This window comes from Nothobranchius furzeri, chromosome 19 (assembly GCF_043380555.1).
Source record: "Nothobranchius furzeri strain GRZ-AD chromosome 19, NfurGRZ-RIMD1, whole genome shotgun sequence".
Taxonomy (NCBI): Eukaryota; Metazoa; Chordata; class Actinopteri; order Cyprinodontiformes; family Nothobranchiidae; genus Nothobranchius; species Nothobranchius furzeri.
The window spans coordinates 21,027,682-21,050,535 of NC_091759.1; the positions used below are offsets into that span (position 1 = coordinate 21,027,682).

The window sequence follows — 22,854 nt, forward strand, 5'->3', positions numbered from 1 at the left end:
TTTAACGCCAGATTCCAACATTTCCGAGCACTCCCGACTAAACGGTAGGATAATATTCTGTTTTCCGTTTACGACTCGTGATCTGACTCAAGATAACCTGACTGTCGTGTTTGGAGGGGACCTGTCGGAACACGTCAACCCCTGTTGCAGCCTTTTATTGACATAGTTGAGTCAGGCTCCGCCCACTATACCTGTTCCCACCTGTCTGGTGTTTGCATGCATGCGGGTGTGACGAGGACTGGTTTTCCTTAAGCGAACCGTTCAAATAAACAATGAGCTAATTATTCTTTACGCTTGATGACATTTTCCAAATCTTAATTTTGAGCGTTAACTGTAAACAAAGTTAGATTAAATATAAATTTTACAACAATGACTAAAGAAATAAATGATTAGGGAATAAAGTGTTCATTATCATTTTCATTTCCTGTATTTCGGTCGTCTGATGGAATTGCCGGCACATTTTAAAGTGACCTGTTTTATTTTTAATAGCCAACAATGATAATAAACAACGTTCTAAACTGTGTTTATGAATCAAAAAATATCAAAGCATCTCTGCTGTGTTCTGATTTGAGTGAAATTAATTTGACTTCTTATTCTCTCCAAGCAAATTCTTTGGTGTCCTAAATGGTAATTTTATAGTTTAGTTTGAAATCTGATTTAATGATGAAAAAATTTAATATTTTTAGAACCAAATCTAAATCTATACTCTTGAATCTAAATAAAAGTGTGACAGCATTAATATTTAGCTCATCTAATTTCAGATGGAGCTTAAACCAAAATATAAACGGCGCATCTTTGGTTCTATATTTGAGCAGAACTCCATAAAAATAAACATTTGATTCTGCATCTTTGTGAATTAAGATTTACCAGTTAACCTTAATTTACCTTTATTCATTTAGTTTTCATTCTAAACGTGATCAATCTTTATATTTAACTTCATAACGATTTTTATATAACTAGTTTTGATTTTTGTGATAAATTTTCTGTCTAAAATAGTGATTTTTTTAAATATATAAATGCATTACCTAAAAGAGTTGACTGTCATATTTAGATGTAATTTCAGGTCTTTAGAATCTCAACCTCTATAAATGGTGGCGACGGTGGCACATGAGTTAAGTGCAGGTTCGAGCCCCACTCAGTTTGTCGCTGTCGTTGTGTCCTTGGGCAAGACACTTAACCCAGCTTGCCTGCTGGTGGTGGTCGGAGGGACCGGTGGCGCCAGTGCTCTGCAGCCTCGCCTCTGTCAGTGCGCCCCAGGGCAGCTGTGGCTACATTGTAGCTCATCCCCACCAGTGTGTGAATGTGTGTGTGAATGACTGATTGTGTTGTAAAGCGCCTTGGGGGGTTCCAGGACACTAGAAGGCGCCATATCAAATACAGGCCATTTACCTTTTTTATCGTTTTAATTCTAAACATTTATTTCTGGGATTATTCCTTTAGAACATGTATCACATTTTTATACTAATTAATCATTTTCTTAAACTGGATTGTTTTAAAATTGGTATCGGCACCCCACACAACACATATCTAATGGTTTCTTTTAAAATTCCTGGGAATTTTTATATGGCACATTTGCTTGCCATACCACAAAGGGGAAGTCTAATAATTAATCAGGCAGGTGTGAAGTCCTGGGGACCAATCCCAGCAGGCGGTTCGGATCAAGGTGTGTTATAACTGGCACCGTGATGAGTTTGTGTGTGTGCGCGCGCGCGTGCATGTGTGGGTGTGCTTCAAACCAGCTGCAGGGGGCATCATCGCCCCTACACGAGGAGATTTTTAACACACACACACACATACACACACACACACACTACTCCCCCCTCCAAACTCAAAGGCCGGGCAGCAGCGCCATACGGAACATCCTGCGCTGAGCGGAGAGGGGGAGGAGAGAGGAGAGCGTGCGCTGAGAGACAGACGGAGGTCTGGAGTCTCCCGGATCCGAACTATCAACCTCCAGAACTCTGAGAACCAGAGAGAGAGAGGAGGGCTGGTGGGAACCTCGGTGTTGGATTAAAGAGCCCGACCAGGAGGAGGACTGATGTTCGCGCTCTGAAGTTGGACACGCTACTACCGAGAGCCCGGGAGCCAGCAAACGCACAGCAGGAGCAGCCCGGTTCACCTCCCCGAACCCCCGCTCCTCCCTGCTCTCCCCTGAAGGCGGCGGCGGCACCGGGAGGCTGCGCCCACGAGTCCCGAACCATGAAGCTGCCTTGGATGTTTGCGCTTACGGCGCTGCTGGCGCACGCGACGGTGAGTCCGAGCGGAGCTGCAGGTTCTTTGTTAACTGGTGCGCTCACAAGTCTGTGCGCGCGTGTGTGTGTGTGTGTGTGTGTGTGTGTGTGTGTGGCACTGGCACTAACATTAACGAGACGGCGGTGATCGGTAGGAAATCCTGCACTCGACCTACATATCCGCGACTCCCGTCAGGAGGAGGGGAGGGGGGGTCTCCCCAACCCCCACTTCTCTCTCACACACACACACACACACACACACACACACACACACACACACACACACACACACACACACACACACACACACACACACACACACACACACACACACACACACACACACACCAGCCTTTTGTGTCGGGGCTTATTGGGAGTTGTGTTCCCATCACTCAGGAGGTGTGTGTTGGTAATTAGCGGGTCGTCTCTAATTGGGGCTGATTACTGTGTATGCGCGTGCGTGTGTTGTCTCCAGCTCACATCCTGCCGTTAATTTGAGAGGGGGTGGAGGTCGGGGGGGCTCCAGTCATACTGCGGGTCTAACCACTTTATAGTCTGTAGGACGGCGCGTGAGTGTGTGAGTTTGATGTGTCCGTGTCCTGACGCCAGAACTCACCGAGCGCGCGTGTGTGCACGTGCATCTCCCTCCCCTTCTGCTTTGATTGGAGGTGTTGTCCGTGCATGTGCACGCGCGCCCCAGCGTTTATTTGTGGCTAAAAGTGGGTGGGGTAACTGAGGAGTTTGGGGGGGGGGGGGGGATGCGGTGCGCTGGAATGATGTCATCGAGAACCGCGAGCCCCTTTTCCACGCAGAGCCTCGCGCGCACCTCCTCCACCATGAGAGCAGGATGCCCACACCTTCCGTCACCAATAATCCAGATTTGTCCTATGAGCAGAAGGAGGTGGGGGAGGAGGAGGGAGCGCACGCGCTGAATCATTGAGAGAAAAGCAAACGGCAACTAAAAATAATCCTCTGAACCTAAAAAAAAAACACCTGAGAATATATTTTAAGCCTGTTGTGTTTTTAGCTCATATCCTATTTTTTATTATGATTTAAAACTTCATTCACGTCTTATTGAGGCCCCTGGGGGCCTCATGCACCCCACTCACAAGAACACCTTTTTAAATTACTACACGTTCACTCACACAAACAATAATTATAATAGTAATTATTATTATTATTATTATCACACCTTATTCTGATCATAAACACATGCAAACTGCACAGCAAAACCGGCTTTCAGGAGGGAATTGTTTGCTGTGAGTTTAAGAAGCGGCACAACTAAATTTACGAAAACTATAAAGAAATTTCCCAAATTAATCTACCGGAGGTAAACTCCGCCCCCTTTACAGCTCAGGTAGTGAAGTTCAGTTACCCCGGCTTTCCACTGGGTGCTAATGGGGCTAGGGTCACATCAGAACATCCCCACCGGGAGTTTTTTTTTAACATGCCGCGGCTGCACGCCGCTGGTCCCACGAGATCACGGGATAACCGGAAAATTTCAAGATCACGCGTGAGTTGGCTGGTTCGTGCGATCACCGGCGAGGAGAAAGACGAACGCATGTATCCAAAAGGCACGGAGCATACCTGTCAAGTGTTGGATTTGAAAAATCGGGAGAGCAAGAGAGCACGTTCCGGTCTCGGCAACAGTGCGTAGGGGCGTGCGTTCTAGTCTCCGTGATTTAACATATGGAAGGGGAAAATGTAACACAGGAAGACCGCAGGAAAAAAGGGTTCATTACAGGAATTCCCAGGCCTAACTGGGAGGCTTGATGGGTACACAGGTTCTTTACAGCACTCCTGTGTTTGACTTCTTGCCTGGTCCGATCTGAACTAATGAGGTCCATAAGTTCTGAAGCGTAGCATGTAGAAACTAGAGCCGAAGGCTAAGTTTAGCGGAGCAGCAGCTCAAAAACGACGCCTCTGTCCGAGATGCGGCGCTCTACGCCTGAGAAGCGCTGCTCTGCGTCCGGTAGACGCGAACCTGTTGCCTAGAATTTACGGCTGTTAGCTACGTATTCACACGCCGCTTCTGCATCTGGTGGAGAGCCGGGGTTAGACTTTGTCTTTCGCTCTTTTTACAGATTTTTCCTCTTAAATTAGCAAAACCTTTCATAAACAAACTCTTCGTTAACTCACAACATCCCTAGCATAAATATAAATCATGCATGGAAACGTAGAGAGTTGTCTTATCTACCGTGCAGAGCGAACACACCCAGGGTTCAGCGGTCCTCAAAATACTCCTTCATACCTAGAAGTGTTGTTCTTAAACACCCACGGTTACCATGGTGACCCTAATGAGCCTCTTAAAGCAGCTTTAACAGCTGCATTTCAGCCTGGTGTATGGAAGGTTTTAATAATCATCCCATAATAATCTATGAGGCCGTTTCTCCGGCACATCAACGCAGTTTCTGCAGCGAGGCTGCACGGGCTTGAGCCGGTACCTGATTACTGCCGGGTCAGTCCACTCTAATCTCCACCAAAGATCCTCGGCCTCCATCTGACCTAATCTGTCTTTAAGTGTCCAGATGGAGACAGGTGTGACACACATACGCTCTCCAGACAGGAGCGCCCAGAGGAGGTGAGTCACGAACAAACGGGACGACTCACCCCGAGTAACACAAGCCCCCCTTTAGTTAAACGGGTTTGCTGACGAGACCGTGTTGCCGCTGGCTTCAAACCAGCAACTTCTCCTCGGCAGCGGTCCCGACAGTCACGTCTGCGTGGGCATTTCCTGTTGTTAGAGTGGTGACATCACGTCCGAGAGGCTCTTTATTTGACACGGGAGACTGATATTCCCACAGACATCAGCGCCCTGTGTGTGTGTGTGTGTGTGTGTTTGTGTGTGTGTGTGTGTGTGTGTAAATCATTTTGCGTTCATGAGAGCTGACTGTCCATCTGTTTGTGTGTGTGTGCTCAAAAATAGTAAATGTCTTTTGCCAAGAACTTGTTCTTGCCAGCCCTCTTCCCTCCTCGAAAAGTGTGTGTGTGTGTGTGTGTGTGTGTGTGTGTGTGTGTGTGTGTGTGTGTGTGTGTGTGTGTGTGTGTGTGTGTGTGTGTGTGTGTGTGTGTGTGTGTGTGTGAGAAAGTGCTGTGTTCTCGCGGATCATGTTTAAGTCGTGGAATGAATCAGTGTTTTGTGCCTCTGATAGCAGACAAAGCCCCCCATAGAGAAGCGAAGAGAGAGAAGGATGAGGACAGAGGGGAAAAAATAGCCAGAGCGAGGCAGATTGAGGGAGAGCTTGGAATGTGAGAGGCAATCTGACACAGGAAGTGGCTCCTTCTCCATCTTCTGGTGCATGAAACACACACACGCACACACACATGCACAGACACCTGAAGGTGGAAATGCTGCTTGAGTTTTAGGTGGATCTCAGGTGAATGTGTGTGATGGGTTTGTTTTTCTGAGGCCCTGTCCACACGTAGCCGGGGATCTGCCAAAACGTAGATATTTTTCTACGTCTTGGCCTGTCATCCACACGAAAACGGATCTTTTTAAAAACTCCGGCCAAAGTGAAGATCTGCGTTTTCTCCGTTTTGGGTGTCTGCGTGTGGACAGACAAAACCGGAGTTTTAAGGTCCGCAACGTCACTTTCCGCGACAAAAAAATGCTGACATCACGCGTGCGACCTGTGTTTACACTAGCCGACAGCATGGATGCCCTCAGAGCTGCGCTCGCTTTATCAATCGTCCAAGCGCTTTTTGCTCGTTTGTTTTTGCAAGTGGAATTACTGCTCCTTGCAGAAGACCACAGACGAAGGACGAGGTTAAGAACGGGGGAAGTACTGCCGCCTACAGGTCTGGCATATCCTTAACAACGTATTTATCCGGGTACGTGCGGACAGAGTTTTTTTTAAAATAAGGTGGTGTGGATGCAAGTTTTTGGAGGGGCGGATGTTCGGTTTTAAAAAAAACCAGCTACGTGTGGACTAGGCCTGAGGATGCAGGAAATGAAAAAGGATCATAGTTCATATCCGGAGCTGGATTTAGTGATCTGGAGGTTAGCATGGTCACAGCGAGGGGGAAACATCCTCTCCCGCGGTTGTTTGTCTCATGTTTGACGTGAACAGGACAACCAGACCAGAAGTCATCCTCCAAAAGACCTGCTCCTCCGTCTCACAGACGACGGTCTAAAAGACCTCCACGCTCATGGAAGTCTGTTCTTCCGTGTTCTACTTTTTGAGCTGAGAGAGCGATGTTTCCGTAGCCCAGCAGGTGTTTCCACATGCAACAGCAGAATCTGCACGGGTCCAGTAATGATGGCTGCGGCCCACAGGGGAGCGGTCCTGCTGCTGGTTTACCAGGAAGCTGAAGGAAACTCCGCATTAAGCTCATTAAGTTCATGTATGCTTTAGTTGCTGCCACAAGTCAACATGTCTGCTACCGAGGGAAATTCCACGTCTGGAGTTTTACTTTTTAATGAAAGCGACTTTATACAAGACTTTAGAGAGTCTACAGAGCCCGCAGTGGTCTGATGTCTCATATTAAATTGGATTTTAACCGTTGAATCTGACACTTAATGTTTCTAGTCAGTAAAACAAAGTTTTATGCCTAAAAGAAGAAAATGATAGGAATGAAGGTAATTTTAAAGGACATTCACTAATCTCACGGTGAGAAATCCGTCAGGTTTTCTGATTGTTTTCTGACTGTAGTGATGTCCACAGCAGTTAAATAACGGCAGAACTGGTTGTGTGATTGGATCAACCCTAGCCAACCATCGTACGTACGCTGATGATCTTGTCGTCCTGAGTCCTGGTATTGCGGGATTACAGGATCCGCTGGATATTTGCTCAAAGTATGGGGTGGATTTCATGACCTGTAGAACAAAAGAAGATAAAGCAGGGTATCTGCAGGTTTAAGGGAACCAAATTTAAAACTTTTTAAAACCTTTTTTAAGGCCACTTTGACCAAATTTAAGCTTTTTTTTTTAAATTAAATTTAAGCTATAATTTCCAGCTATTGCCTGGAACCGGTGCTAACCACGTCGTGAACGTGCGATTAACCATCCAGTTACCATTAAACTTGCACTTCCCCATGGCGCAAGCTCCCACTAGCTTAACCAGCTAATGTGCTCATCTAAAAACAGCCCCCTTTCACAACCAACTGAATGTGTACGGTTCCGCTTACGGCAACATCGTACACAAAAAATGCTGAACACTAACTAGAAATTCCCGAAAATTTTATAGAAATAAAATAATCTTGTTTATAGGGTCTTTGGTAATTTAAGACCTTTGGAAACCATTTAAGGATTATTTGTCATTTTTAAGGATTTTTAAGGCCTTAAATTTGGAAAAGCAAATTTAAGACTTTCTAAGGACCCGTGGATACCCTGTAAAGGGTTACAGTTTCCCCAATTTGAATTATGTGGTAATGTTTTGCCTGTGACAGACAAATATCAATATTTGGGGCACTTTATCAATGATGAATTGGCTGATGATGATGATGATGATATTGATCGGCAATGTCGTAGAATGTATGCACAGGCTAATATGTTAGTGCGTAGGTTTAGTATGTGCACTAATGCAGTTAAAATACACTCTTTAAAGTATACTGTACTCCATTATATACAGTTGTGGTCTTCCTATAAGCAAACGAGTCTTGGGCGTCTCAATGTAGCATATAATGGTTGTCTGTGAATATTACTAAAGGGGCCTCGTTGGGAGCGTGCGAGTTGCTCGTCTGTCTCTTCTGGGATCGGTACATTCCACGCTATGTTGAAGAACTTGATGTTTAAGTTTATTTGTCGAGTTAATCAATGTGAAAATGTTATTAAGTGCTTGGTTAATGTTGACTGTAGTACCACACGCTATCAGTCTGAATTATGGCATGATTGGTATCGGTGTTTGTATTGACTTCCTTGTATCTTTGTATTTTCTTGTGTAGTTTTTATCTTATGTTGTTTTTATCGTCTCTGGACCTTGAGTGTGTTAATAAAAGTTGATGTATTGATTGATGTTTAACCATTTATGCAAAATATCTTTGCTTTTCTAGGCTCATTTAGTGCAGAAAGAGTTGTTGTAATAGATGTAAATTAGTAATAGAAAACCAATAACATTACTGTAATGATACTAGAATGTTTATTCAAACATAATTTTTAGAAAGTTTTTCAGTTCATTTTTGTTCTCCAGTTAAGTTCAGGCCATTTTTAGACTGATATAAAGGGTTTAAACAAAGATAGATGATAAATTGGGCCAATTGTTTCCCATTCTTACACACACACACACACACACACACACACACACACACACACACACACACACACACACACACACACACACACACACACACACACACACACTTTTTCCAACATCAGTTTTTGTCCCCTGCACATTTTACCCTCCAACATCAACATTACGCTGTATTAAATACACTGGTTGAGCGGTAGGACCAGGAGCCTCGTTTATCAAGCTTGCTTACGCACAAAACGGGGTCGGAAAACTGCGTAAGCAACTTTCCACGCAAACTTTGGGATTCATGAAAGAAAACTTAGCAGAAAAATGTGCGCAACTTTAAGTTGACTAAGGATTTGGCTTACGCACATGTTGGACACGGAGAGCACCTGCAGTGCTGCTGCTGAGAAGATAAAATTATGAAATCCTGCAGCATTATCACTTGTACCGCTTCGTTTTCACACAGAACAAGACCCCCCCCACACACACACACACGTGCGCACACACACAACCTAAAGCGCAGAATACGGAATGCCGAATATCAGCAGAGGGACAGATTGAGACAGAATCTCATGCGTCTGTGACAGTGTGTGTCCTGTCACTGTGACCTGATTGATCATGCACCCTGCCTACTTGGACAGGGGAGATCTCTGTTTGGCTGACCGGTTAGCGCATGTGGCTTTCACCTGGGAGTCTGGGGATCAAATCCTGTTTGGACCATTTTTTATTTGCGCCACAGTTCTCTCGGAAGAAGTCACAACATTGACGGCTTCAGCAACGCTGTGCCACTCCGTGGATTTTCTTATTTGTTTTGCAAAAGCACTTCCTTTCATTTCTCCACCTCACCCACAGGTACCTCAATTTCTGCTTCTGTGAAATTGCACTTCCTTGATCTTCCTTGATCTACGGTCGCCATGTCATTGGCGGAGCGCTGCAACAGCCAGCTTATGTATATGCATGATGTCCACAAGGCACTTTGCACTTTATGGCAGTAAGTGGGCGTGGTGAGGGTGGCATGTGACTAAAATGCAGCTGAGAACCTTTCTAGATAGTTTCTGATTTATGAAGCGGAGATTGCGTGCAGCTGTGCGTACTCCATGTTTGACAGATCACAAACCTACTTGGCCTAAGTACATTTTTTTGCTGAGCTTAAGTACGGTTTTAGTAAGGATTCTACGCAATGTTTGATAAATGAGACCCCTGATGCTTTTAGCTCTCTGTGCTTTTGACTTTTAGCAAAATGTCCGAAGAACCACCGGATGGATTTGAATCCCACTCTAAATAAATGTTTGCCTAAAACTGGCTTGACTTATGGAGTTGATCCTTCCTGTTGGGAGTACTCCTCTCCACTGTCGCTACATGCCAGCTCAGTGAGGGGATAGCTGTAAAGTCAGTCAGTACGTCTACCTGCACATCTACGTCCATCTAAAGTAAGAAACTGGGAGCCTTTATCTTTGTTTACATCAACGTTGGAAAGCCAAACTCAAATTAAGTCCATTCCACTCCGGCACAGTAGGGGGCGACATGCGCTCTTTCACATTGGCTTTCTTCCAGTTAGCTTATAGCAACACAAACACTGGCAGGAGTGAATCAGACTAAATTAAACAGGAAATGCTCAACGGCTGCACCACAGCTTATTTGGAACGTACCGTTGTTTGATGGTGTTACTTTGTGGAAAGCTTCTGCCGTCTCGTCACTTCGGGAAGTCACAGGTATCAGCTCGGCGGAGCCGTTTACATGCAGACGTATCGAATTATCTGGATGCTTCTCAAGGATTAGAACCTGTTCGATTTCAACACGACTAACGCGTTTACATGCATTAAAAAAGCGATGTTGCTCAGTTTAGAGCATTAGCTCAGCTTTCTGATGCATACATCAACACTCGGTGGCACAACAAGTCAGTGACTCGATGCATGCTGCTAGGCTTCCTTAGTTGGAAAACTTTAATTAGAATAATGAACTGAACTCAGTGCAGCGATAAGTAGGTTCAATTGGAGTGCTTTGGGACGACTCTTGTGATTTAGCGGTACACACTTAAATAAGCTCAACTGAATTGAAGTCGCGGGTCATAAAACTCCCAAGTTGAGGATCTCGAGATCCAAGCCTCCTTCAGCTGATGGTTTTTGAGGTTGCAGGCCTTTGAATTTGGGAGGTGCTTGAAAAGACAACTTTAATCGATACTGAGCTAAATGGGATGCAGCTGAGAGTCGACTCCAACTCCCATCAGGCCTCCACACCAGACCTTAGTTTAAAACCGCCATGAAATAAAGTTAATATTAGAATTTCATCCTTTTTTTTAATGTTTAGATTTTTTTTTTTTTTGCAAATCACTTCACATTTGGCTCACGCTCCGTGTTGTTGCAGCTCCTTTTGATTGTTGCATCACCTGTGCCGCTCATCCTGGCAACATGAGCATTTCCCTCCACGACCGGCACCGCCAAGCGCACGTCACACTCACAGTTTGCTCACATGCGTGCACTGAAGTCCTGATTATCTTACACACACACACACACACACACACACACACACACACACACGCACACACACACACACACACACACACATTTGTAGTGGATTTAAATAGCGGTGTGCAGCAGTTCTGTTGATTCAGTGAGTCAGAGGGAGACGGAGAACGCTTGGAGGTGTTTTTAGGTAGGTCAAAATTGGCTAGAAACACAGTTGGTGTAGATACTAAACACACACACACACACACACACACACACACACACACACACACACACACACACACACACACACACACACACACACACACACACACACACACACTCCCTCGCATTAATTGGACAGCTCTGTGCAGACATACTCACACACATATTCTCCAGAGTGGGGGGTTAGATGAACGCAGAGACAAGAGGAGGGAGAGGGAGAGGGATGGAAAAATGGGAGGTGCACAGAACACAAGATAATGAGGAATACTGAAGGAATGGAGGGTTGAAATGGAAAGAGGTGAAAAGGAAAAAGAGTTACGACGGGAAGAGGACTCTGGACGGCAGAGGGGTGAATAAGTGGGAGCAAAACAAAGCCCGGGAGGATCTAAAGGGCAGGGAAATGGGCTTGAATGGGGGGGGGGGGATCAGGGGTGGAAAGAGAGTGGGAGGTGAGCGAGCGAGTGAGTAATGGAGAGGGAGAGAAGATGGGCGATAGCGGGATGGCGGGGGGAAAAGACGGAAAGGGGAAATGAGGGCTGGATGATGGTGGATGACAGCGAGGGGATGGAGACGGAGGGATGGCGGCCGCAAGGATGGGGGAGGGAGGCGTGCACTGCTCATTTCCCAGGAGACCGTGCTCTACCTGCTCTCTGCGGCCGTCGCCATGACAACCACCATGGCTGCCGCTGTCACAGCTTTATTGCCCTCCTCTCCTTGTTTTTCTCATTCACAGCTTTTCACGTCCCGCTTCTCTCAATCACTTCTGTGACTTTTGTGTATTTCACTTCCTTTGTCTTCATTCCACTCCCTCTCTGCTTCTCTTTCCTCCTCCCTCCTGTCCGTCCCGTCTGTTCCTCTCTGCGAACAAAGAAACCCCAGACTCGGACGCAGAGGTGGTGGTTTTGTTTCACCTTTTCTGCAGCACAACGCGCGTTTGTGAACTATTAGTGGGCTTTAAATTAGAGAGCCTAAACGGAGCGCCTTCTTCCCAAACCACAAAGCATTCTGGGATCTCTGAGTGCTAGAGCCTCTGCTATAAATAAAGCCTCCAGAAACAGGGCGCCTCCCTCCCTCTAACAAACCTGTGCACGTGTGAAAAAGAGAAATTGAGTCATCGATGACTTCCGCAGCATATTGGCCTAGATTACCACTTTTTACTCCTATAATCCACGTTGGGATTGCATCCGTTCAGGACCTCTCCTCCCTCCTTGGCTTTCCGTAACTGCAGGGTAATTGAGTTAAAGATGGGTGGGGTTATGCAGAGCTGCCCGGTGGAGCTGCTGGTGTGTGTTTCCTGGCAGGCGGCTGATAAGAGCAGTCTGAGGCCGCGATAAGGTCGACCTTCACACTACTGACTAGATTCTGTGTAATATCCCTGAGAGGCTGGCCTCAGCCTGACCCCCCCGCTAACACACACTCGCATCACTTTTTAATCTGTCGGTCAGCCCGCTCGTCTGATGCTCATGTTGGCACTTTTATATTAAAAGGGCAAAAGACTCGGACGTTTGGGGGACGATGTAAACTGGAAGTAATATAAAACTACCTGAGGAAAATTCATCAGTGTGACGCAAAACGATCCTAGTTAGCTGAAGCTAGCTAGTTAAAGAGCAAGTCGCCCCCAAATAAACTTTTTTTTCTGATAAACTATATAAATGCGTGTCTAATCGTGCTGCAGACACGTGTAGTCCAGTGGCGTGTCCAGATCTTTTAAAACGGGGTGGCCCAGGTGAGGCACAACTTTGTGCATGGGTGGCACCGATGGTTATGCTTTTTTTTGTTTTACCCCCAAGCCTTTTGTGGACAATGAAAAGCCTATTGAAAGGTAAATTAGTGTGCTGGCACCTGGGGTGGCCAATCAGATTCCAAGGGTGGCATGTGCTACCCCAGGCCACTCCATGGACACGCCCCTGGTGTAGTCAATAGTTTTGCACTTAAGTGCATTTTAGTTATAATTTTTATTTTCTGCCTAAATCTGTCAGTGTTGCGCCGTCATTGGGTAAAATCTCTGCACTGCATTTGAATTTAAATCTGTCATCGCTATTGGCTAAGAGGTACCCTAGAACGTTAGCTGGTACCATATGATGTCACAATGTCGTTGTGAGCCTGTGTGTGTGTGTGTGTTTGTTAGCGGCTCCGCCCTCTTCGGTCTGCTAGGCAACAGCATTTGTTGCATTTTTCAAACAGGAAGTGGGAGTGGAGTAACACTCTAGTAGGGGTGACTTGCTCTTTAAGAATACAATTTAAAAAAGCTACGGGTCTTGACATTTGAGAATGCTTCATCTATCATCTTCTGTTCTGATCAGAATTTGGGATTTCTAGGCACAGAACTCGATGTGGAAGACGGGTACCATTTTAGAACTGTCACGATCGGGGTCATTGTGATTGTTGTAGAACAATCTATAAGCTTCGGAATGTAACCGTTCGGATTGTTTTCCCACTCATTCGCGATTGTTCAAGGCCCCCTAAACCTAGAAATGGAGGGATTCTTCTACAACAACTTATAAGCTCAAAGCTTGTTCTACAACCTGAACGCATAGAAATGGAACCATGGTGATCGTTCTACGATGACTTATAAGGCTAGAGATTAAACTGATGCCATGTTCTAGAAGGCTGAAAATGGTACGATCACTCTGACTAATAAGCCTAGAAATGGAACCATTATGAGTGTTCTAGAACGTCTAGCCTAGAAAGGAAACGTGATTTTTTATGGCAATCTGTACGATTAGACATAGAATTGTTGTGATTGTTCTGTGATGACTTATAAGTTTACTGACAACAATCAGCCCCAAACGATTTAGTTAAAAACAAAGCAAGTAAACAAATAGTTAAATGTTACCAGTGTGACTCTTGGAAATTTCATCTTCCGAGTAGACATCATGAACTGGAACAACCCCCAAAGTCGGAGAATGTTTATGAATTTAACTTCGAGTCTCCTTGTAATTACAATAGAAGCTGTGGTGGAAACGTTTATTTCACAAGATAAACTTTCAGGTTACAGGTTGGAGTGGTGCTCCCCAGGGCAGCTGTGGCTACATCGTAGCTCATCCCCACCAGTGTGTGAATGTGTGTGTGAATGGGTGAATGACTGATTGTGTTGTAAAGCGCCTTTGGGGGGGGGGGGTTCCGGGACTCTAGAAGGCGCTATATCAAATACAGGCCATTTAAAATCGATGTTGTGTTTGGTTGTATGTTTTCCGAGGTTCAAGGAACGCACCACAACGTCCGTCCTCCACACACAGAAGAGTAGACGCTGCATCGACCACTACTGCTGCATTCGCGGGTTCCATTTTTATAAACTCCATGGTTAACCGGCAGTGGCGTAGCCAGATCTTTTAAAATGGGGTGGCCCAACTAGTGCACTTCTTTGTGCATGGGTGGCACCATTCTTTTTTTTTACCCCAAGCTTTTTGTGGACAAGTCTATTTAAAGGAAATCCAGTGGGGTGGCCAATCAGATTCCAATGGTGGCATGTGCTACCCCATATGAGGGCACAGATGAGGATCTCAGTCTTATCTTCATTCAGCTGAAGAAAGCTCCCAGCCATCCAGGTTTTGATAGTCTAAGCAGGTGTGTAACAGCTGCAGCTTAGACATCTCATGGGGCTTAAAGGAGATGTACAGTCGGATGTCATCTGCATAAAGATGGTAGGAGATTCCTTTGAAGGAGCTCAGGATGTGCTGAAGAGGAAGCAGATAGAGGAGGAAGAGCAGAGGCCCCAGCACAGAACCTTGTGGGACACCATGGATAAGGGAGGTGGTGGAGGACCTTAACTTGGAGACGGCCACAGAAAAGGAACGCTCAGAGAGATAAGAGGAGAACCACTCCAGAGCAGTTCCTGATAGGCCTACCCAGTCTCTCAGCCTCTTCAGTAGCAGGTGATGGTCAACAGTGTTAAAGGCTGCAGTCAGGTCCAGCAGAACAGAACAGAACAGTCCCCTGCATCACTGTGAGTCAGAAGGTCATTAGACACCCTAAGAAGAGCTGTTTCAGTAGAATGAGCTCTACGAAAACCTGACTGGAAGCTATCATAGATGTTATGTTCATCAAGAGCAGCTGTGAGTTGTTTAGCCACAACCTTTTCCAAGATCTTGGAGATGAACGGAAGTTTAGAGATGGGCCTGAAGCTGCTATGGAGAGAGGGGTTGAGACTCGGTTTTTAAGAAGCGGGTGGATTACAGCGTTCTTAAAGTAAGCAGGGACCTGACCAGAAACTAGAGAAGCATTAATTATAGAGAGCACGCTGGGACCGATGGACTGAAAAGCACTTTTAAACAAAGATGAGGGTAAGATGTGGAGGGGGCATGCAGAGGTCTTCATTATAGTTAACTAGTTTGGTTAACTCAGGTAAAGAAACAGGAGCAAAGTTATCTAGGATGATGGGCCTGGTTGGAGTTGGGAGAGGCGGCGATAAGGCTGAAGGAGAGATGCTAGATCTAACCTTATTGACTTTGTCCACAAAGAAAGACAGAAAGTTCTCACAGTCTGTAACAGAGTGGATGGAGGCTGTAGGAGAGGCAGGAGACACGATGCTCGAACGATGCACACTTTAAAGTTTGTCAGGCAAAATACGAACGAGTTCACGAACGCATTCGGGCACAACACCGCTTATAAATGGAGCCATCGTGACTGTTCTACGACTTTAAAACATAGAAACGGAACTGACGTGAACCTACGACCCCTGACGGATGATCAGAATTGAATCAGATGAGAAATGAAATCATAGAAGTTGAACCGTCACTTTTAATTTATTACCTTTTTCATTTTCCTTTAGCTTTCCAGATGAATGACGACCTACACTGACAATTTTGCAAGGTTCCTGTAACCAAAACTGTATTAATCCGTTGGATATTAATCAAACATGCAGAACCTGCTGTGTGTGAACTCACACTTGAGTTTGCTTCCGGCTTGTGCTTCAGTGTGTTTAAGCGTTACCAGTTTGTTGTTTCCATCTTTAACAGGAATGGTTTTCTTGCACATGTTGCTGTTTGAGAGGCCTCTTGTAGACGAACCAAACAACTGCTTATCCTTGAAAAGGCTTTTGTTTTGTTCACCAAATCACCAACAGAGACATGTTTGTGTGCTCAGGAGTGTAAGAGTTGTGTGAAACCACGGGCAAGATGGATCTTTAATGGTTTGACCGAGATGCTTTTATTGAACTTGGTAGTGTTTCCCTCCTGCTTTGTGCCTTATTCAGATTTTTAAATTTATTTATTTATTATTAAAATAGAAAAAAAAACAATACTAACAAACAAAATGAGGTTTCTCAAACCAAGAAAATGAAAAAGGAACAGAAAGAAGAATACTTATGTAATCTGCCCCTTTTTAACTAAAATGACATTTTTACACTGAAATAACAATAATTATAAATTAGCCTATACAAAGTAATTGCTCGACTGGTTAGCCGACTAGAGTTAAATTTGTAAAGAAGAAAGAGAAAATTAATAGTAATAATAATTAAAAACAAAAGGATTTTTGCACATATACCTATTCATACATATATACATGTTCATGTGTGCCCATATGGTCACATATACTTCATCTATACATATACATGTAGACATACACACGTATGCACCACATAAACACATACACAAACATACATACATATTTATACATACACATGAATGTACCTACACACACCTTCTATAGCTTTATTTTTATTTTTTTATATAATTGATTTGCACGTATATGATTCCAGTATTTCATTTTTAATTAGTTTTTTGAAAGTAAATATTGTTTTGACGTCCTTGATTACATTACCTTGCTTATTCCATATTTTATGTCCATATATAGAGACACAGCGCTCCTTTATAATTATTCTGTGCTTAGGTATTTTAAATAATTCATGTCCTTTTGGTTCATATTTACTCTTTTTATAAATCTTCTAAGTAAACTTTTAAGAAGGTTTTTTTTTGTTTGCATTATACATAAATTTAGAAATAATGTAGTCCACTAGGTCATAGAATTAATGTTTTTGTTTTTATGAATAACGGGTTAGATGGATCTCCGTAATTACTCCTTGTAGTGATTCTTATTGCTTTTTTTTTATGTTTATGTTTATGTGCTTAGCAGACGCTTTTACCCAAAGCGACTTACAATTTTCTTTTTTTACCTATAGGGCATGTTGTGATCAGTGGGGGAAACCGGAGTACCCGGAGAAAACCCACGCATGCATGGGGAGAACACGCAACTCCACGCAGAAAGGCCGCAGCCGAGTTTCGAACCTGCGACCTTCGTGTTGCGAGGCAACAGTGCTAACCACTGCGCCACCATGCAATATATAGATAAAATTTGTGTAAGTTTTATATGTTGTGCCCCAGATTTCTATACAATAGTTCAAATATGGTTTAATAAGTGAATTATATAATAAATATAGGGAGTTATCATCTAGTGACCATTTTACTCTATGTAACATTGCAATAGTTTTAGCTGTTTCAGTTTTCACATTGTTTATATGTGGCTTCCAAGATACATTTTCATCGATTATAACTCCCAAAAATGTTACTTATTTTACTTTAGCAATATTAATATCATCTATATTAAATAGACAAAACTTGAAATCTTTGACCCAGCTCTCCCCCTGGATTCTCATGTCGGTTCTCTTGTTCGCTCTTCCTTCTTCCATCTCAGGAACATTGCTAAGCTGAGTCCCATTCTGTCCCGCTCTGAACTTGAGACAGTTCTCCACACCTTCATCTCCTCACACTTAGACTACTGTAACTCTCTTTTCACGTGTCTGAGCAGAACCTCCCTGAACCGTCTACAGGTGGTTCAGAACGCCTGTGCTCGGCTTCTGACCAAGTCCTCCAAACACACCCACATCACCCCGCTTCTCCTCCAGCTTCACTGGCTGCTAGTCAACTTCAGGGTTCATTTCAAGATCCTGGTTCTGGTCTATAGGGCCTTACATGGACAAGCACCATCTTACATTGGTGATCTTCTTAGTCCCTACACCCCCAGCAGGTCCCTGAGGTCCAGTGATCAAAGCCTACTGGTTGTGCAGCACCAGGCTAAAGGTCAAAGGTGACAGATCATTTGCTGCTGTGGCCCCCAGACTCTGGACCTCTCTCCCCCTGAGCCTGAGATCAGTGGACTCAGTGGTCTCCTTTAAAAAGCAGCTGAAGACTCACCTGTTCAAGCTGGCTTTTGTATGACCTTCTTCACCTCTCTCTCTTTATTCTGCTCTCCCACCTATTCCACCTTCCTCAGGATCCACTGATTTCCCTCTTTCCTATCCACTCTCTCTCTTTCTTTACATTTTTAATCACAATAGTCAATTTTTTGCTCATTTTAAATATATTTTTAATCATTTTCTAAACTATTTTTTTATATTTTTACATTTTTTGTTTTTGTGAAGCGCCTCGTGATTTTTATCTTGACAGGCACTATAGAAATGATATTTTCTTCTTCTTCTAGATTTAATACAGAGAGTCGTGCTCCAAAATGTAAAAGTTCACAGCATGTTGACATATTTCTGTTTTGGTTCACATTAGCCTTTTGAATTCCTGGGAACGCTTTCCCCGTCCTCCCAACAGCTCGTCTTTAACAGGTCGCGTTTGAGGAGACGCTGATCAGGTAAAATAGAAACCACTTCAAGTCTAATCTTTTAGAGGAGTTCTCATTTTGCCTCCTGGATAACGAGGATAGATCAAACGTACAAGGATGGAAATGTTGGAGGTAAACAAGCCGAGGCTATCCCAAGTATTTATAGATCTGGTGTTTCCTGCAAGGCTCACAACGGGGGTGTTTCATACAGGTGTGTTTACGTGTAGAACTGTGGCGGAGAAGCACATGGAGGCAGTTAGTGGGAGAAATGCTGTGTGCAAAAGGCATGTGACTGTGTGTGTGTTTAAATAATTTAGCTTCTTGTCCCGACAGAGGAGTGAATGAGGTCAGGAGCTCATTGCTGCAACACTTTCTCTCTCTCATCCATCCATCCATCCATCCATCCATCCATCCATCCATCCATCCATCCATCCATCCATTTATCCATCCATCCATCCATCCATCCATCCATCCATCCATCCATCCATCCATCCATCCATCCATCCAGTAAATGGGTTTAATAACAAAGGACTTCCCTCATGTTACTCACGTTTCCTCAATTATCAGAGAGCCACGAGGGAAGAACATCGATCCAATTAAACGCAGACACCAGAATTCGGTGTGTGTGTGTGTGTGTGTGTGTGCGCGCTCTGAAGTAAACCATTGAACCTGGTTTGTTGAAAGGACTCCTTCAAAGGTGTTTGCTGTTAGAACGAGCCTGAAGCTAATGAGCTGTTTGCGTGCGTGCAGTGGCTGCTGCAGGTTTCTTCCCATAGGGCATCTCTATAAACGCCTCCACGTGCACACGAACACTTCTACTCACATTTGCAGCAGCAGGTGATTCATTCTTAATCTTTCATTCCAACAGTTGCGGATTAGCCCTAATCTTCCCCATGGAGACTCGGGCCCGAAAGGCTGACTGACACTGAGAGAGTGTGTGTGTTTGTTTAGCTGTGTGGGATGTGATAATTGTTTCCCTTGTTGGACTGAGGCCGGCGTCTGCCATGACGGGACATGATATGATTGAGGCAGATACATAACACAGAATGGCAGGTCACACGAGTCGGAGACATAACACACAGCAGGAGGAAGAGGAGGCCGACAAAGACATCACCTCTGACTCTTATTCCCTTCCTGTGACTATTTAAAGATGGCAACCCTTGCATTTGAGTACATTTGTTTCCTTAAAGTGACCAGACAAGCAGCAGAAATCAATAAAATCAAACAAGAACAAATGTGTTGTTTTAAGATGATGACCTGCAGAAATCTGAAATGATTTCTACGTTATTTTTCAGTGAAACAAAGAATCTTTTCTCAGTCTACGAATTTACAATAATAATAATAATTCTCTTCTAAATGATATTATCTTTGGATTACGAATGCACCACGGCTACACAACAAAGGCCTTTAAGTTTACAGATCTTTCCTGTAAACCAGGTCTTTCCAAAATGCGGCTCAGGGACTATTTGTGGCCCTTGGAGCGATGTTGTGTGGACTTCCAGCTGTTGATGCAGATTGAAACGTTCTAAAATTTGTATGTTCAGATTTTTACATTTATGTCTATGTTGGACCTATTTTACAAGTTCAAACAATGAATCTCTTTAAAGAGCAAGTCACCCCCTACCAGAGTATTACTCCACTCCCACTTCCTGTTTGAAAAAAATGCAACAAATGCTGTTGCCTAGCAGACCCAGAGGGTGGAGCTGCTAACACACACACACACACACACACACACACACACACACACACACACACACACACACACACAGGCTCACAATGACATTGTGACATCATATGGTACCAGCTAACGTTCTAGGGCACCTCTTAGCCAATAGCGATGGCAGATTTAAATTCAAATACAGTGCAGATTTTTTACCTGACAACGGCACAACACTGACAGTTTTAGGCAGGAAATTTAAATTTTCACTAAAATGCACTAAAGTGCAAAACTATTGACTACACGTGTCTACAGCACGATTAGACACGCATTTATTTAGTTAATAAGGAAAAAAGTTGATTTGGGGGTGTGATGGCCACATCCATGTCAACACAACGGTGACATTTTAAAACAAAAAGGAAATTAAAGAGTATTTTTGGAAATTGCCTGTGTTCCTCCACTCATTTGGCTTGATCCCTCACAGAGGGTGACTTGCTCTTTAAAATTGCAATGGCAATTTTGGAAAACGTATTAGCTTAAGACCTTTTTTCTCATGCTTTTTAACAAAATCCTAAAACAGTATAGCTCTAGATTTCGGAGATTAAAAATAAATAAATAAATAAAGTGGCAGTTTCGCATTTGTCTAAAAACCACCACCAAAACCCGTTTCAGACCAAAATCAGCTATTGGACCGTCCAGTTGTCGGTCTCCCTGAACCGCTGCACTTCCCTGGGTCCCACACTCACGTCTTTAGCAGCAGAACACCACTGGTGTGAAAGGCTCTCCTCCCAATAATATCAGAGAAGGAGAAACAGCCGGCTGCTACCACTTCAACTTCAGGAAAAACCACCAGAGTCCCAAAAAGAAAAACGCCATTTGAAGTCACGGACAACAACACATTTGGACCTAGAAAATGGTGTCTGGTGTTTAGTGCTATCTCATATCTTCTGGCATTGTGGGCTTCTGGTTCCGGCAGAAGGATCTCAGGAAAAATACCCAAGGGGAGGGGTGAGTGTGTTTGCATTCAAAACCTAGGTTGTTTGCAGACTCGCCATCACAGCTTTAAAACAATTTTTGCATTTTTTCAGCATTAGATAAAAGTCACATTTTCGTTACCCTAAATGACAATTTTTGCCCTCTTTCAAAAGTTTAGACACCCACCTATGAGATATAAAAGTTTATTTACAGCTCTTTCGCATAAATCAGAACCAATACCAACCTTTGAAACCATAATAGTGCGTCTCGATGGAAAATCACATCGTCAAAATGAAAACTCTGCTTCACAGAGAACCCCACACAGTCCTCTTTGGAAACATCAACTGTAAAAGATGTGGCTCAGTTACAGCTGAAAACGAAATTGTGCCTCGACACAGAACCGAGAAGAGGTTCCCATCTATGCAATCCTCTCAGGAGGGAATAAAAGAATAAATAATCCCTGAATAAAGCAACACAGTGTGCTGGCAGAAATGATTAGATATTGTGTGGAGGAAGATGAGAGGAGATGTAAGGAAAATGAAAGCAGAATGAGGTCGAAGGCAATCACAGACAACAGGGATGGGAGAGGCCGGGGACCGGTTAAGGTGGTGCAAAAAGAAGCCGAGGTTGTTGTTGGGAAATACAGGAAGAACGTGAAGGAACAGGAGAGAAATGATGGTGCGGGATGGTGTAGCAGAGACACTGGTGGTTAATGCATACCCGTAAAGAGCTTACATCAGCTGAGACGGATTGAATGGAGGGACAACCTGGACAGGATTATCTCGAGGCAGAGATGAATGCAAGATGGAGCCATAGCCCACATACGTCTGTCCTTAAGTTACCGCCAGCTAACGCTGACCGCTTCAACAAATTCAAAGCTACAAAATCACACTTGAATTAAGACAGTTCAAACTCACACCTCACGGAGCTAATCAGCCCGACAAGCTTCTCGTTTCTTAAATATTCCTCCTAATTAGTCACTGAGTAATGCTGCCCACTCAGGATTTTCTTTTTCCAAAGTGATATTTTTACATAATGTAAAGTGGATTTCTTTGGGAATGTTTTGAACAATTAATAATTAGGCATAAAAAAACTTGCTTTGACTAAACTGAGTAGCTAATGGCTAATTAGCTAGCAGCAAAGAGTATGGTTGCTGCCTTAAAACAACAAGAATCCTAAAGATTTCATAGCAATTCATTAAAAATGCTGTTAAACAGACCCAGACACTGCTATGAGCTTCATTTTACATGTTTTTTTTTTTGTTATGAAATTTCAAGAGTTTGTGTTGCTAACAAAATGTGCTACAGCTAGCTAGCTCGTCAACTTGTTTCCAATACAAATAAAGAAATTAGTTCAACATAACCAGTTAAAAAACAAAACAAAACAAAAAACAGAATTTCTGGTTCTATAACAGTTAATAAAACTGTGTTCTCTGTGAAATGGTTTATATTTGAGTTTTTAAAAAACTTTACAGTCTGCTACAGCTAGCTGTTAGCTTGCTAGTCCGGTCAGAGCTCATGATGTTTCTCCAAACTCTATTTTACAAAAAGCTACATACGTACAACAGGTAATATACTATTTATTTTCTATTATATATTTTATCTGCA

General features: G+C 43.7%; 1 protein-coding gene across 1 annotated transcript in view; it reads left to right on the forward strand.

Annotated features, from left to right (window-relative positions):
* The first annotated feature begins 1,772 nt into the window (after positions 1–1,772).
* The window catches only part of sdc3 (syndecan 3), a 53,412-nt gene continuing 32,330 nt past the window's right edge, over positions 1,773–22,854 (forward strand). The window contains exon 1 of the mRNA XM_015973881.3: positions 1,773–2,250. Within this exon, the coding sequence (XP_015829367.3) occupies positions 2,200–2,250 (51 nt within the window). The 5' untranslated portion in view covers positions 1,773–2,199. The remainder of the gene's footprint in view (positions 2,251–22,854) is intronic.